This window comes from Sesamum indicum, linkage group LG8 (assembly GCF_026168435.1).
Source record: "Sesamum indicum cultivar Baizhima isolate 11 linkage group LG8, ASM2616843v1, whole genome shotgun sequence".
NCBI classification, from domain to species: Eukaryota; Viridiplantae; Streptophyta; class Magnoliopsida; order Lamiales; family Pedaliaceae; genus Sesamum; species Sesamum indicum.
The window spans coordinates 17,282,998-17,300,616 of record NC_142664.1 but is presented as its reverse complement, the minus strand read 5'-3'; the positions used below and the strand labels follow the sequence as shown (position 1 = coordinate 17,300,616).

General features: G+C 35.6%; 3 protein-coding genes across 3 annotated transcripts; 1 reads left to right on the top strand and 2 right to left on the bottom strand.

Annotated features, from left to right (window-relative positions):
• Positions 1-1,303: 1,303 nt before the first annotated feature.
• Positions 1,304-7,037, top strand: LOC105167855 (protein LIGHT-DEPENDENT SHORT HYPOCOTYLS 10). The gene is made up of 2 exons (XM_011087690.3): positions 1,304-2,004; positions 6,626-7,037. The coding sequence occupies exon 1, from the start codon at positions 1,438-1,440 to the stop codon at positions 1,963-1,965; it is 528 nt and encodes a 175-aa protein (XP_011085992.2). The 5' UTR covers positions 1,304-1,437; the 3' UTR covers positions 1,966-2,004; positions 6,626-7,037.
• Positions 7,038-8,645: 1,608 nt separating this feature from the next.
• On the bottom strand, positions 8,646-12,621 carry LOC105167854 (trihelix transcription factor ENAP1). The gene is made up of 2 exons (XM_011087688.3): positions 11,297-12,621; positions 8,646-9,109 (listed from the first exon to the last, which is right to left on the bottom strand). Exons 1-2 carry the CDS (start codon positions 12,210-12,212, stop codon positions 9,096-9,098), a joined length of 930 nt encoding a protein of 309 aa, XP_011085990.2. The 5' UTR covers positions 12,213-12,621; the 3' UTR covers positions 8,646-9,095.
• Positions 12,622-15,554: 2,933 nt separating this feature from the next.
• On the bottom strand, positions 15,555-16,882 carry LOC105167853 (uncharacterized). The gene is made up of 2 exons (XM_088883210.1): positions 16,732-16,882; positions 15,555-16,366 (listed from the first exon to the last, which is right to left on the bottom strand). Exons 1-2 carry the CDS (start codon positions 16,745-16,747, stop codon positions 15,861-15,863), a joined length of 522 nt encoding a protein of 173 aa, XP_088739336.1. The 5' UTR covers positions 16,748-16,882; the 3' UTR covers positions 15,555-15,860.
• Between the last annotated feature and the right edge of the window lie 737 nt (positions 16,883-17,619).

Below are 17,619 nucleotides of genomic sequence, written 5' to 3'. Positions count from 1 at the left end.
AAAGGGGGTTTTAGAATCACATCAGATTTGAGTGGTAGGTTGACTCGGATTTTTATTATTTCGCGTATAACAAATGTTATTTGATTATTTGAAAAAGACGACTATATCCCTTCATTAACTATATATAATTAATTTAACCCAAGTCAATTTGGGTAATTAATTAATTAATTATCATCTTAAATTCACCCATTGCCTGAAATGTTTCATGAGCTGCGGTCGCCACTCACTGCTGAGAACCCCACCACCACAAATACAAAAGCTGCAGAAAAGAGAAGAAGAGAGAGCGGTATTGTCTGTATACGTATACCAAATTTATACGGGATAAGAAAGTAATAGTCACGTTTGATTCTGTAACTTATTTATTTATATATTTAGTCATTTATTTAACGAATTTGATCCTAACTACCTCATATTTGGTTCTTTTTTTTTTTTCCAAACTTAATCATGTTTTGACAATTTTGATCCTCTTTATACTGAAGTAGATTTCATTTTTAGTCTTGTAAATACAAATCGTTAGCATTAAAATTGCCAACACTTGACTAAATTTACCAAAAAAAGATTAAATATGAGATGTTCATTACTAAATTTGTTGGGAAAAAAAAATTACATATGTAGATAGAGTAAATTACAGAATCAAAAGTACTGACAACCTATAGCCATAGGACCAAAAATATAATTTTGCCAAGAAATTATACATGCATGATGCAATTTAAATTAGACTAAGAGCTCGTGAATTATGACACCACTGCCGCGTTTATATATATATGTGGGAAAAATATATTTCTCGTCTTGTAATTTTGGAAGGGTGCACTTTTCTTTTAATTTTGTAATTGGGGACATATTCTACTAAAAGGTACCAATTTCACTAAGAAAATGTACTTATTTTTAGAACATGACAATCTATTTTTTTCAAGAAAATAGGTATTTTTTATCTGAGATACAACTTTTTTATCCTCAATTGCTAAATTAAAATCAGAATAGATTGAAAATGTGATTACATCACAAATACAAGCCGAAAAATATAAATTTCCCAATATATACATTGCACCGACTGGAATCATACTATATATTTGCGGGAGGAGGATGCTAATGAACATAGAATTAAATAAATTACATGTGATAATCGAAATCAAGATTACAAATTTGAAAAAGTGATAGTTAGTGCATTTAAAAAGAGAAGTTGAAAATGAATGCATTAGAGAGAGAGAGAGAATGGGAAGAAAGAGAGCAATTAAAAGTACGTACAAAATTCTAAATAAAAAAAAATAAAGGAAAGAAAGAAAGAAAGAAAATTGCAACAAAAGCACAACCCGAAAGGGCCCATATGATGTCCCCTCAATGGACTCTAAGATGTGATCTTCATCTTTCTCCACTGAGAGCTAAAAGAGCTGCACTCTATTCCCTATCATCTTCTCTCTTTTCTTACCCAAAATAAGCATGAATTCTTCTGCAACAATCCTGTCCAAGGATTCTAATTCCGCCAGCGATCAGGCGTCGCCGCCTCTGAGCCGATACGAGTCTCAGAAGAGAAGGGACTGGAACACTTTCGGGCAGTACTTGAAAAACCAGAGGCCACCAGTTTCATTGTCTCACTGCAACTGTAACCATGTTCTTGAATTTCTGAGATACCTAGACCAGTTTGGGAAGACTAAGGTTCACTTGCATGGTTGCGTGTTCTTCGGGCAGCCTGACCCACCGGCGCCCTGCACCTGCCCCTTGAGGCAGGCTTGGGGCAGCCTGGACGCCTTAATCGGACGGCTAAGGGCTGCGTACGAAGAGCACGGCGGATCCTCGGAGACCAACCCTTTTGGAAACGGAGCGATTCGAGTTTATTTGCGTGAAGTGAAGGATTCTCAGGCTAAGGCAAGAGGAATTCCGTATAAGAAGAAGAAGAAGAAGAGAATCAATCATCCACTCAAGGCGCATGATGAGCTGCTGATCAAGAACCCCAAACAGCCCGCTTGAACTACTCGGCACTCCTCTTTTCCGGATGAAAATTTTATGGTAATTAATTACTAACTTCAACACTAATTAAATTCAAAAATTTATACCTTCTTGATTATGGTTTCTGCTGGTATAATTACATGAAATTCAGCTCCAGATACTTACAAGAAATTGACAAGTGATGATAATTAATCCTTAGATAAGAATTAAACCTTGATATGGCAGAAGCCCATATCAGGAAGGAATTGGAGGTACTGATTGGCCCGAGAAAAGATGATGATCACAACAGCAGCAGCATCCTATAATTCAAGAATGCTATATATATATATATATATATATAGAGAGAGAGAGAGAGAGAGAGAGAGACGGTAATCGAGAAACCCTAGGTAGATCCAAGTTAACCCACAAAAACCCTAATTTTGATAGACAGTGCTGGGTGAAAAACTTTAAAATTGGGAACATTATTTAAGGTTTAGTTGAAGAAAAGAGATGATCCATCCTCCCAAGAACTACTCTCTACGTGCAATAAATTAAAATTGAGTAATGACATAAATATTATAACTAGTTTTGTTTCTCTCTCAAATAATGCAAAACACTGTTGGTCTTTATATATAATTTCCCATAAACTATTTCCTTTCTTTTTTCTTTTTTATTTTCACTTTGTTTTTTTGGGTCTTTCGGGATTCGGAAAGATCTTGTGCACCCCATGGATGATCTTGCAGCTAATCATATTGTCCGTGTGATTATTTTCATCATCAATATATATATATATACAAATATTTAATATGGAATTAGTACTGACAAGACGTACCCGATTAATTTCGTCTTCTCCAACAGACAACAGCCCTCTAAAAATACATACATATACATAACATCACTTGTGCAGGGTAGCTGTGTTTTTCTCGTCAGAAATTCCTTTTATTTCTACCGACAGTACTTAGTCCTTTGTTTACTGAGTTCATCAGTCGCAGGATGCCTGCCTATATCTATATCTTATATATATTAGTGATGACCTCCAGCTGGTTTCTCATACAGACAGATAAATAGGTTTACACCAATGTGTTGAGATTGAAATAATAGTTATAATTGTGTTGGGCCCCTTCACCTGCTTCAGGATTTCAACCATCGGAGCTGCACAAACTTTCTCTCTATTTATAATTAACACGTTTGAAATGCTCCATGCAGAGGCTGTTTGGGTAAGTCTATAAACTCTTTAAAACATCCATTTTATTAGATATTTGAGAACTCATAAGATGCTGTAAGCGTATTTCGTAAATTTTTTAGAAAAAAAACTTAATTATAAATTTGTCATTATTAATATTTTATAAGTTGTATATCTTATTTTATCAGCTCTAAAAACGTCTTCTACAATATATGAACTTATAAGGTCTTTTAAATAAATTTAGGCAAACACCCTCATAGTTGAAAGTAGAACTTGTATATTATTTCAATCTATAAACTAGAACTAGCAATAAAATAATAAGCTCATGTTTGAGTGAGAAAATACTTACATAGCTAATGAATTTTAAATTTATGATGCAATACTTGTAATAAACATTAGGTAGAAAAAAGTTTTTTGGCATATAAATGGAAAGTCTTAAATATATTTTTAGTCTTGTAATTTAATACTTTGTATTTTTTTTTCGGTAAATTAGTACTTTGTATTTTTATCCTTTACTTTGTAGGATTGCAAAATATGTTAGTTTGTAATTTTTTTATATTTTGCGATTTTGGTCATTCCAGTGCCAGATTTTGCAAAAATTATCAAAATAAATGATGAGCTCTTGCAATTTTGATATTTTTATCCTTTATCTTTTCAAGAGTTGCAAAAGAGTCTTATAACTTTTTGATATTTTACAATTTTGATTCTTCCAATGCCGGATTTTACAAAATATATCGGAATAAATCATGTGCCAGCTGGTCATTTTTTTATAAAAAAATTCATTTATGTTGGCAAAAGTAAACCTCAAAACAAAAACAGCAATTTAAATGCATCATATGAAATGCACATAATTTATTTCAGCTATATTTGCAAAGTCCGCCATTGAAATGACCAAAATTGCGTAATGTCAAAAGGTAACATGACTCTTTTGTAATTCTAAGAATATAAAGGTTAAAACTACCAAAATATCAAAATTAGATGACCAAAAATATACTTAAGCCTAAATGGGAACAACACAATTACAGTCTTTGCCGAATTACAATTGTTATATGTTTAACATCTTTAATTAGTATATATATACATATATATATATATATCACAAATTCCAGTGAGGAAATGATAGATTTGAAGGGCATCAATTTTGTACCATTGATTACATATTTATAACCTGCAGGGTGACTGACTTAAATTGCCCCGCAGTGGATATGACTAGACGCTCAGATTGCTGCATTAGTATTGTGATTGTTATTAATGATAATTAAGTAGAGAAACTAAGTTAATACTTAAGTGCTATTGCAATTGGATCCCATGCCATTGCTAGCTCAATATGCGCTACTGCTCTATTCCCGATCAGCACTATTGTGATTGTAAGGAAGAATAGAGTAAGCTGGTCTACCTATCTATCCCCCTTAGACTAGCAGCTATGAGTTCTGAGCTAGATGTTCCCTTCTGAGTTCTTGAGTTCTTGCCTTATGTAGCTATTGAGTTCCTTCTTTATGAGCTTTCTCTAGACTATCAGAGTGTTCTCGGCAGCTTCATAGAGTTGGAAAGGGACTCAAGCTTCTTCTAGGACTCCATTAGCCCCCTCTAGCTGGCGGATCACAAACTGAATGGATCGAGGGTGAGGGTTAGAATCTGCTTTGATTCACCTCCGGGATGCTTTTTTTTGTGAAAATCGAGTGAGTTGCCGAAGGCATGAACGGCTTTATCTGTAAACTTTTATAAATGAGATAATCATTATATATATATATATATATATATGGAAGTACATAATATCAAGTAGGAGGTCCAGAAAGAGTCGTTGAATATCGGGCAAAATATTTTTTTAGTGGGGCAGAATTTTTTTTATACTACAATTATGGCAAGTGACGCTTCTAGTCGCATAAAACTCAAAATCACGCCTTTTTAGTCCTAAAAACAACATCTATCATAGGTGTGGTACGAAAAAAAATATATCCTTATTTTATGAGACTAAAAAAGTATTTTTCCCCCTGATACCATTTGCACATAAGAAGTAACCTTCATATGTTAATTATATATAAATCTGATAACTTAAATATTTAGGTGTTTGTTTGATAATTAAAACATAAGTGGCTCTTTATTTTGAATATTAGACTAAATATTTCAAGAAGCATATATAATGAACCTATTACATAGAAATGAAATTAGGGTGGAACTTGATTTGAACTCGCAGTGGCAGAAAGTTGAGCGACTACAATAATATACTATATATTAAGGGCTCATTTTGTTTTGAGGAGTTGATTAGATTGGGATTGATTAGGTGGTGATTATAATCATGATTGTATAATCAAACCCTCAAGGCTCTGATCATAATCTTGATTAGTAGCGGGCCACATGTGTTAGTTACGGGCTTGGAAGTAAACAAAATATAGAATAGTATTAAATGAGATATCTAACACAATATCGACTAGTAAACGGGGCCTAAGTGACTAGACTTTAATATACTCATTCATCTTTCTAATCCTACAAAATTATCCAATGATCACTAATCAAGTACCTTTATACATGTAATTTCTATCATTATATTCATATGTATTATATAAATTCTTACAATATTCCATACATTAGATCAATTCATTACCATGTATGAAGATGGTAATTATTATTACCACTTGATTGGTTTGTTATTTATATATATGAATTGTAAGAAAGGGATGGTTGAAGAGTAGTGCTCAAAGATGGTTATTGAGACCTGTTGGAGATACACAGCTAAATATACAGAGAGAGAGATTGGGGTGAATTTGAATATTAGTGGTGAGTGGTGAATGGTGAGCTGAGTCAAGAACATTATATCAAAGAGTAGCTAGCTAGTAGTGTAACTTTGAGAATGGTTATAGCTACTAAGGGATCAGGAGATTGACAGCCAGATATAATCACGACCTATAAATAAATAAAGGGTTGATGAGAATGGAGTTAAAAAATTAGTATATATGTATATTGACAATTGTTTCCTGGAGAAAACTAAAAAGTATTTGAAGGTGGGGAATGCTTAGTTGATCCTCAAACTTGATGAATTGGTACTTGAACCATTTATGTATATTGTTAGTAGTAACGCCAACACACAACACTACACACATCCATCCCATTGCAATTTCTTAGAATCATGCATCTCTAGCTGAGTCCTAATCTATTGAAATATGATAATGTGGGGTTCAAATTTTTCAGATCCCTCTTCCACTTTTCAATTCTTTTTTCTGAAAATGAATCTATCACTTGATTCCAGGGCATGTCAACTCAAATTTCTGCTTGCTGGAGTTGTTAGACAGTAGCTCTCCTGTGATCAAATAAGTAATTTGATAATTGCATGCACCTCTCAGAAGTAACTACTAACATATATGATCAGCCAGTATAGTATAATTAAGACATTTCATTCAACAAAACAAAAAAAAGAATTATTGTCTTGTTGGTGATTATTTCTTCACATTAATTGCATTCTTCATCCCAATATTATATATGTACTAAACTCTGGGTCGGTTTAAAATATTTGTGTTGGTGCAGGGTCTAATTAGGCCAGCAAGTGGTATGGGATGGAGAGCCGGAGAATGCTGGACCTCACACATCACATTCCTAATTAATTATGAGTCTACCTTAATTGTTCCAAATAATACACATAATATAATATATAAATCTCTAGGTAGCAGGAGTTCATAAAAAGCTGCTGGAGGTGATATGTTGTTATATCATAAAAAGCTGCTAGACGTAGATTATAGTACCGTGTTGGTTGTATGTACGTACCGAGTAAATTTCATCACCATTTCCATAGAGGAGATGTAATATGTAGGCCTTTTAGTCACATAAATAGGATACTACTATTAGTGTATTATTTCCAAACAAACAGGGGAAAATTGATTAAACGTATCTCAATTACCTGTGGTATGCTATGGAAAGAAATACTTAATCTTCAATCTCATGACTTGTTGTTGTATGTAAGTACTCTTCATAGTACAAGAATTCTTACCTAAATCAGATTTGGCACATAGTCAATATAATACGTTATTGGTCACTTTTCTTGAGCTATACACCGCAAGTATGTTGCACTTGCCATATAATTGATTCAACTACAATTAAACATGATTTGAGTTATAATTTCACCAATATCACATGTGATGGATCCACAAAATACGGGGTACATATCTTCCTTTACGACATGGGATTTTAATAAGGGGAAAAAATGCAATTTATCCCCTAGTGATATTATAAATGTGCAAATTAATCCTCTATGACAAAAAAATTTAGTAATTTATCCCATGTATTTTTTAAAATGCAGAAATTACCCCCTATATTTTTTAAAATGAAATAATTTCCTCTCGTTGAACCCTTTAATTAAGTGGAAATGGTCTCGTTGAACCCTTTAATTAAGTGCAAATGGTCATATATAGATACCCTAGTTATTATCCAAAAGGGTTAAAATTGAAGTGGTAGCACCGGGTATTTATGACCGAGGGGTCGCACCAAAAGTCTGTTGTGCTTAATTAGCTTCATGTCTTGGTTTTGTGTTGACTGAAATTACTTGCTTGTTTCCAGGTTGATGTGAACTAGTGGGCCACTTAGACTGACAACACTACTCCTCTGGCTCTTCAATTACAACCATCACCCATTGATGACCCCAAATTGCATACGGATAAAATAGTTACGCCTGTCCAAAAGGTCAGTTTCATTAAAGAAAGGCTATGTCCTGGTGGTTCAACAGGTTTTGAGATTTTCTCTAAGATGATGCATTTTACAGAAAAATGTCTTTCATCCGCTGCACTCACCTTATGATGTCCTTTCTCAATGTCCATTCCAAACTAACTATAAATCAATTTTTATATGTTTACCAAATCAACAATAAAACAACTAACGACTACCTATCAAAACGGTTAATTATAATGAAATTCAACTTAACAATCTATCCATCTGTTTTAACATGAATGGAACCACAAGAATACTAGGAGAACACAAGGAATGGATTCTTATAGAAGGTAAATGACATCCACACCCCGTGAGGATGGTATAATTTTACAAATATTGCATATTCTTTATAAAATTACAAATTACATTCTTAAGAGGGTATCGATGTAACCTATCTTATCGGGTGTACTTCTGAAAATTTATCTCCAAATAAATGATGTATTTATAATTACAACTACAATTTCAAAATGTACCAGTAATTTAATACAATGCATGAAGCATATGTATAATGAAACCTAACCCGGTGGGACGTCCATGAATTTACCCTAAAAAGAATGCATTGCTTTTGTAAATCAAGTTTCCTGAATGCCTATATAGGTTGCAAATATGCAGGCCGGTGCAGCACCAGCCACAAGAACAAAGAGAAATGCAAACACCAAAAATGAGCAGGGAACCAATTGCAATCGCAATACAGTAGCAGTAAAAGAGATATAGTAACACAATATTGGAAGAAAAGCAAAGAAGCAAGACCCAAAAACTGAAAAAACGCCAGGCCAAGGAGGGGATGCAAGACACATTGACTGTTCCCATCCAAGTCGTCCGAGTAGAATATAAGAGATGATGGATATAAACAGAACAGACCAAATTTTTGACATTTGCTATTATTCAACTTAATGGCAGCTACAGTTATCATTCCTTCCCAGGGTGGAAAACCTATACAACCACAAACTGAAATAAATTAAGCAGCGAAAAACATCAAAAGCTACACTTCCGTAAAGGCTTTGAACAAAATGAACTTGTTCTAACCAATGTCTTTCTTTTGGAAAAGCATTAATGATAAATAACTCTAACCGGGCCAAACATGGATGTTAGTTTGGCATAATGCAGAGATCAAAAGATGGAACCCGCTACTCTAATTGATAGTTCACAAGACATGAATCATTCTCTGCTGTCAAATTTGCCCATCCCTTGCTCTTTCAGGTAATATGAACAGGAACAAATATAAGAAAAAGAAGGAGAATCGGTTCATGCGCCCCAACTCTGACAAAATGATGCTCTCAAGTTCTCCTCCTCCATGTTAGCTATAAATATCTGCAGTATTAACAGGAAATCAACCCAAAGAAATAAAATTAGGTAATAGAAGTGAAGCGCAAGATAGACAGGCCTAAATACAACTAGATTGGTTCATGAGAATGTATATTGCTCAGTACATGATTGGTGTGGCTAATAGTCATACCATGCATCAGATGTTAGCTCTATACCAACTCCAATAGCACCGGTATACATAACCAAAGTGGGCAAGAGAAAAAGACAATTGTATCAAAACCTAGCTGAAAGCTACATCAAACCAAAACTTACAAACAACATAAAGCACAGAAACTGGAGCAACACTGTTTTCCCTTGACATGCCTACAGATGCTACAATATTTGACCAGTCTTTACTATCAAAGTGTAGAAGGTGAATAGGCAAACAGAACCACAGAATAATGTAATATTTCTATGTATCTTCATCTCAAACAGCAACATGAGGCCTTCTTATTATAGCTAAAAGAAAAAAATGGATACCTAACGGGCATTCTTTTTCTTTTCTGATAATTGGGCAAATTTAGAAGAAACAAAGAGCTTAAATAATGTGGCTTAGTATCTCACAACGGTTTTCAAGAAAACTTCAGCGAAACATAAATGCTGGGTAGAATACTTTACTCTGTACTCCACCTATGAAAAACCTCAAATTTTCTGCAAGGGCAACACAAAAGTTTTCACTTTGTAACATATAAAGACTTCAGATGTTATACTAGTCAGACCAATTTTCCAAGTATTCACAGGAACAAGTCCGAAGTGATCCTATTTTTCCATAAAAACTTGGACAGTGAGACAGCACCATGAATGTTTTTAAAACTAAGGGATAAGGGAAATTCCAGATCCAAAAAACTGAAATATTCGAAAAGACCAAGGCATTTGAAATTGAGAATGATGAACAAGAATGGGAACATTTAGCTCATGAAAACCAACAACAAAGAACTGTTGAATCAGCCGATGTCCAATCCGTAGTGCTTGTGTAAACTTAGTTTCGCGCAGATAAATCTTTCTTTAAGAGCCCGTAGAAAAAAGATAACGTTCAGCATCCAACACTGCTCTATGAAGACTAAAACCCCAAGATCTAAACCTAACCATGAACATTTGTTGCCATGTTGGAAGCAGAGGACTCTTGGTAACTAGGTACGCATTGTACATCCAAGTGAAGTTTGCAGGTGGAACTTTTTACACAAAGCGGGCAACTCGAACTAGCCTATTCCAGCATGCAATATAGCAACAGAGCACTGGAGATGCAAGGACAGGTCATCCAGACTTTTTACTAATAAAAGGCATGCTACAAGAAAGGATAATCTAGTGTAAACATAAGTTGCCTGGCGTCAAATTGTGGTCAATTAGTGTCTTGAAAAAGAAAAAAGAGAAACTGAGAACAAGAAGAATGAACAGAATTAAATAAATAATTTTCGCATATTTTTGACTGGAGTTTAATACAAATTTTATGCTTATAACTTCTTTATATAAAATGCAATTTTTTATAGAAACTTATACATATGAACTGGAAGTTTGATTCACATAAATATCTTTTATAGGCAAAGCATTTTCTTATAAAATGAAAATAGTATACATCTACAGACATTAAATTTTTACATATGCTACTCCCCCACTCCAAAAATGTTTCTCAAAATGATGCTCTTGTGCACCCTCTCCTGCCCATACTACCCACACCACTTAGTGACTTGGATCAAATGCTTATGCACAAGACAGGTAGTGGTAGCAACAAAAAGGCATGCATTAGCTATCAAAAAGTGCCTCCAGACATTTCAGGATGTCAAGCAAAACCAAAATACCCAAATTATGCAACTCTAGTCCATTTGAACTGAAAACATAATGGAACCACTTAATATCAAAGCAGGTTACCCTGATACTCGGTGTGCAAGAGCACCACCCTTGGACTGACATATTTATCAACTATTAAGAAATATTATCCTCTAATCTAAAGACACGCATGGGACAAACAAACCCAATTAAATTCGAAAAACATACAAAGAGTTTCACTGACCACCGATCAACATCTTTTCTAAAGGTAACAACAAGCCAAATTATTCGCCAAAAAATTCCTCCTAAAATATATGCAGCTCTTTATGCACTTCTAAGGAAGAAGTATTAAGTAAAAAGGTATACTTAGTATCCAATAACCGAGTTGACAAGAAAAAACATGAAAAGAACACGGTCTCACTATAATACCATCAGGAGATCCAGATCGTTTGGCTTGCTTGATCTTCTCTAGCTGGACTTGAGTATCCATAAACAACCGCATCCTCTGAACCTCTAAGTCTTTTGCAAACTGCATCCTCTGCTTTTCCAACTCCACCATCTGCCTCTGTTTCATACTCTCCACCTTCTCATATATCTCTCCGAACCTCTCTATCGCCTTGGCCAATCTCCTCATCCCCTCCTCCCCATCCTCTTCCTCCTCCACAGCCCTATCGTCGCTCCCCTCTGCTTCCTCCCCCTCAGATTCTCCATCGTCTTCGTCTGCATCCACTTCATCCTCAGCCGCTGCAGCCGCGGCCGCCATCGCCGAATAATTTCTCCTGAAGTAAGACTCGTCCATAGCCGGCGACGGCAAGGGACGCTTCTGAGGCAAAATCACCGGCGTAACCATTGCGGACGTCGGCGGCTTACGGTAGGGCAAAGGCACGGCCATCGGCGGTGCAGGCAGGTACAACGGTGGGGTAGACTGAGACGACGCCAACGGCGTCGCCGCGGAGGGCGTGAGCTTACTCTGGTTTTTGTTGAGATTAGATCCAATCAAAAGCTCTAAACGGGAGAAGAACGGCCACGACGACGTTAGGGTTCCGTTAGACTCGGAGATCTTGGCCTTCTCGATCTTGTACTTTTTCTTGAGAGTATCGATCCGGTTCTTGCACTGAACATCTGTGCGACGAGTCTTCTTGGTATGACCGTGGCGTGCGTTAACGGCGTCGGCCACCTCCTGCCAATCCTTCTGACGGAGATTGCCACGGTTGAGCTCCAAGTAACGGCGACCCCAAGCGTCGACAAGGGTGGATGTAGCCTCCTCCGTCCAACAGTCCTCACGGAAGGGAACTTGGCGTGAAGGCGGCGGCTGAGGAGTCGACGATTCCGTCAAATCACCCATATATAAAAATCCCTAATCGGCAAAAAGAAGAGTGAATCTGGAAAAGGAAGAAGAGAAAAACAAGAAGAAGGATCGGAGCGATGGGAATGAGAAGAAAAGAAGGGAGTAGGTAGGATAAAAGTAAGTGCGGCAACGGGGGCGCCGGATGGCGAAAGCGCGTGGGGAGTGGGGATGTGTGTGTGGAAGAAAAGAGGGGGGGGGGGGGAGGGGGGAAACGAGGGTATCGCCGGGGGGGCGCGCGCGTGGGGGCGACGGACACGCGATTTCGGCAGCAATAGCATGGCTATTGGTAACTGCGTTACGTTACGTTTCGTCTCGTCGTGATTTTGGTCACTGATTTTAGGGATGATTAATTTTGGACCCCCTTTTTTTTGGTTTAATTTTTGGTTTTTAATTTCATTGGGTGGAGAAGAGATGAGAGGTGGGATGGGTGTAGGAAGCGGAGATTGATTGGAAAGGGGTTTGGGCTTAGACGGAAGGGACTACGGTGGGGAATGGGCCGATGAAATTCTTGTCCGGTCATCACATTGCCGTGCCTTGTGTAAAACGACGCTTTTGCCCTCCCCCACTGCTGGATCGCTTCACTCTTCACCTCACCCTTTTACTTTAATCCTTAATTATTGTTTAATACAAGAATTATTACATAATCACACAAATACGTAAACTGGGGATTCTTATGTCACTTAATTAGAAATAACCTTTTAAGAAGAATATATTCATAATAAATCACCATAAAACTAAGATAAACTGTTTTTTTTTATTTTTTATTTGAGAATAATTACTCTTCATTCTCATGAGATTTGAGATAATAACACGTAAATTTCTTATAATTTGAAAAGTTCATAATATTTATCTTCATTCAATAAACAAATCTATCCATTGTTAAAATTTACAAAAAAAAATTATATTTATCCTTAATTGATTTAGTACAAATTTATTGTAAGTTAAATAAATATATAATCAATTCACTTTTATACATATTTACATACTAATATATCTAATCAATTCACTTTACATAAATTTATATTTAATTTTTTTAGTAATGAAAACAAATATGAAAAGAGTAGTTGAATAGCTTTATAATAGGTGCATCAGTATCATCTTCACTATAGTTAAATCAGCTGCTGACATAGAATCTCCTCTTCTTTCTCAAACCTAACATTAAACCTTACACTGCAAGCCCAACAAGGCCCAATACAACTCCACTATGGTACACCAAGTTATTATGTTAACATGAATTCTGAATGGTTCTAGATTTGAAAATTATTCACTAAAAACCAAACTTGCAAAAATAGTTTTGAATCTAAAAATATAATTTAAAATATTAAGAATAAAATAAGCTGGACGAATACATATAAATATATAAAGAAGAAATATAGTAGTAGATTATTGTTAATTATATCTAATTCTAAATACAAGCTCAATCATATTTATATGATTACCACTTCACTCATATAAAACTATTAATTTAAATGAAACTAAGAATAATAGTCTACTTATAATTGATATTAAACACTATCATTTTTGCTATGAAACTAATAATAAGTAGGTACGCATATAAAAATAAATAAAGTAGTCATAACTATAATAAAATGAAAAAAGGATAATAAAAATTAACTCATTTGATAGAAAGAAAATAATCATATTTTTAATATAACTTCTCAAAAAGATAGGATCGAATTTTCTATTATAGATCTAGTTGAATTGTATATAAAATATTTTTTTAGATAAAATAATAATTCAATATTTGTACATGTATTAATGAAAATAAAAAATATATAATCAAAATTTAATTGGATGGGCGCATCATTACCATAGAAAAGAAATAATAGTTGTGTTATGTGAGGTGTAGTTGGTATACAAAGTGTGGTGAAAAGGGCTAACTGAGAGGGTGATTGTGATGAATCAATTAATGGATTAGATTCGAAACAAGTGAAGAATCTTTTCCTTTGATGGGAGATCAGTTCAAACTTGGATCAGAATATATATATATATATATATATGACGTCATTGGTCCGACGATGGTTGGACCAATGGTTGAACCAGTGACCCGTAACCTACTGAATTTTCCAGTTTGATGACCGGCCCGAGTTTTAAAACACTTGTGTATGTATGAGTGGCAAAGTTAATACACCACTGTATTATGACCTCTATTTGTAGGAGGCTTTGGAGCATAATCTTGGAGTTGTTTGTGGCACATCATGCATCGTTGAAAAGTTGTAGTTGTCAACTAACTAACAATAAAAATTAAGAAAATTGAAATAGAATTTGAATTTATCTAGACGAAGATCTAACCATTTGAATGAGTCTTGTCCAATTAACTCAAAATATAGAGAGTTTGTTACTTGCTACTTGACAGGTTGCTTTCCGCGGATATAAGGAGAATTAGTTGAAATTTTTTTAGTATAATGTTGCCTGAGATGTAAAGAGTTTGTCAAATGTGAAATTTTTATTATTTGTTGAACCGTCCTATTGAATCGGACTTGTCTTTAAACTTTGTCAGATTAGTATTAATGTAGAAATTATGCGTTTGATACTTTCTTCGTAGGCCAACAGGATATTAGACCTGTTGGGCTAACGAGCGGAGACTCACTTCCTTTGTTTTAGACCTTAAAAAAATAGTTTAGGGGGCATCAATATTGAATGATATATTGATAGTTGATAATTGAAAATTTATGAGGTAATTACAATCAAGTCACTCTAACATGCACTTGTATATATGTGTTTTTAAACTGACCGACATTAAGTCATCAATTTATGCCTTTTTTCACTGAATTACCCACTCCAATTTATGGATGTATTTTATATGTATACACATATATATATATACACACACACGAGCCCTGATCATACATGTTCATAGTATTACTGTAATATGTTATACATAGAACCAAAAGTGTTGCTTTCAAAATGATATGGAAGATGACGATGATTTCTGCGTGGATTATTGGGCTAGCTGCTGCAATCAACACGGAAGTTTAGTGAGTGAGTGAGTGCCATGGTGACGGCAAACTACATTTATATATATATATATATATATATATATATGATTTAAAATGTAATTAATTAATTAGGATAGCTATATTTAATTTTAATAACTACGTCTATAGGTAGGTCCGTAGCCTTCAAATTGGACATGATAGCTTAGCAACTACAAGTGCTGGCGGAAGAGGGAGCTGAAACCTGGAAACATGGAATTGCTCATATTCTAATTTTGCATCATGAAATCATGGGCTGCACTGCGCACAAGTTTGTAATAATGCTTTTATTGGCTGGTGGGGACATGGTACGTACCATGAACATTGTCCGATTTATGAATTCATGAAGAAAACACGCACAACACACACTAATCCACTCTTCCGGCCGGCGCCGGAGAATCCATCCACACTAACTATATTCAAAATACCATGAGTACAATTTTGTTCGAGCTGAAATTGTAATTCTTTTTTCCTTTTTGCTCTTTATGCATATGTACAAAAGAGGATGATGAAAGCATAAAAACAGGAACTGGAAAGGGTAAATTGAAACAAATAAGGAAGAAGGTTTGAGCAAATAATTAAAATATTCATCAGCTTTCAAACCCTAGCTAGTAAAAATCCTAACGAAAATAGATGGTAAGGAACCAGAAAAAGGATTATAAGCCGTGAATTATGCTTCCATTGGCTTCTCAGAAATGCTCTCCAGGTGGGGTCTCCAGACGCCGACACGCCCTCGCCGGCGATCCTTCTGTGTCGAGATTCTCTCCGACAGAATTTCACTCAGATAACGATCGGAAATGAGTAAATTCGCCACAGAGATGTTGCCTTCGGTCTTCGCTGTATTGCCGTTGGTTTCGGATTCTCTCTTTTTCTTTTTCGTTGAGGATCTCGTTCGAGTTTTTTCGGGCGCCGGTGGGAGGGGTATAAGGAAGTAAATATGGCCGCGTTTAAGTTGTGCGTCGGGAGGAACTACGACGATTTTGGGACACATCCCTTCACCGGACGGCGATGAGGGCTTCTTCAGGACGTGTTTTGGGTGCAGTTTCATGATCTCCGCGGCCTTCACGCTGCCGCTGATTTCTTCCACTCGGCCGTTGGCATGCACTATCCGAATCACGTCCAGCGCCCCGCATGGCAGAATGCAAGATATGCAGCACCTGATGGCGTTTCTCATGTCTGCCAGTTAATTGCTATTCTCTCATTAACAATTTAACACACACACACACACACACACACACAGAGAGAGAGAAACAAACTAACAAAGTAGAATTTTAAGAAGAGAAAGATAAAGGGAAGTTTATTCTCTTTTCTTTGTTGAACATGTATTTGGGGAAAAGGGGGAGAGAGAGAGTAGGAGTGCCAGTGGGAATCAGTCACTTCTTTGAGTTGTACAAATGATGTTTTTATTATATACTTTTGGACCTCCCCTTTTCCATTTCTTCTTTTGTGGGAATTTTCATACTTTTCCATTTCTCATTCTCACTTGCTTGGAAGGAAATCCATGGCATCAATTAATAATTGCACCTCATTTTGTACTTTACCTTTTGGATCCATCATTCAGCCCTTCCCATACATCCCCTTTCATCCTTCCCTCGCTTCAATTATTCCGCGAATGTGTGTGGAAGTTATAAGGGGCTAATGGTTTCATGTGTTTGTTCATGATTGGCACTGCCCAGTCATGACCCAAATGGTGGTACAACACAGGTCTAATCGAGAACACATGTCCAAATCCCTGTGCGACTATTGTCAAGATAGTGCTGATTAATTTGCTTGTAGAAATAGAGGAGCTAGTTGTAGCCTAATAGCGTTGATGGGAAAGAGTAGTGAAGACTTGTTGGGAGGTTAGTATGTGAAGAAAATGAAAGAAATGGGACAGATTTGTCCTATTCTTTTCTCTATTATTTGGGGTTTAATCTTCCTTTGAGAGGAGCTAGTGATCTTTCTATATCCCCAAGCAAAATCATGTGGATTGTTGCTTTCATTGGAAAGTGAGGGATGAGGGACTTCTTTAACCTACTGTTGTTTTTAGCCTAAACAAGTGCTTTGACTTGTGTGAAGTTGCTTGTCCTATTCGACATTCATCTACTAATCGAGACAACCAATTCCACAAGTTTAGACTCTAGATCCTCAGGGTTATCCCTTTTTAGACATCAACACCAGTACGTTTTTGTCAAATTTGATCTTCTGAAAATAATTTAACTCGCAAGTAAAGAAATTCAAAAGTAAGGTGATGATGATACGGAAGAAATATATACATATTTGCTGGTGACAAGTATCTAAAAAATTCTTGTGAGATGACTGACTTGATATATATCACGCCGTGGGCCAAGTAATAAATTAATCAAAATTGCTAGCTAAAATAAAAAATAATAATTAAGTTGGGTAGAAACCGTCTCAAATTGTTAATTTAATACTGTCCAATCAAATGG

Coding starts and splice junctions, on each gene's coding strand:
- LOC105167855 (XM_011087690.3), top strand. CDS start 1,438: ATGAATTCTTCTGCAACAATCCTGTCCAAGGATTCTAATTCCGCCAGC.
- LOC105167854 (XM_011087688.3), bottom strand. CDS start 12,212: ATGGGTGATTTGACGGAATCGTCGACTCCTCAGCCGCCGCCTTCACGC.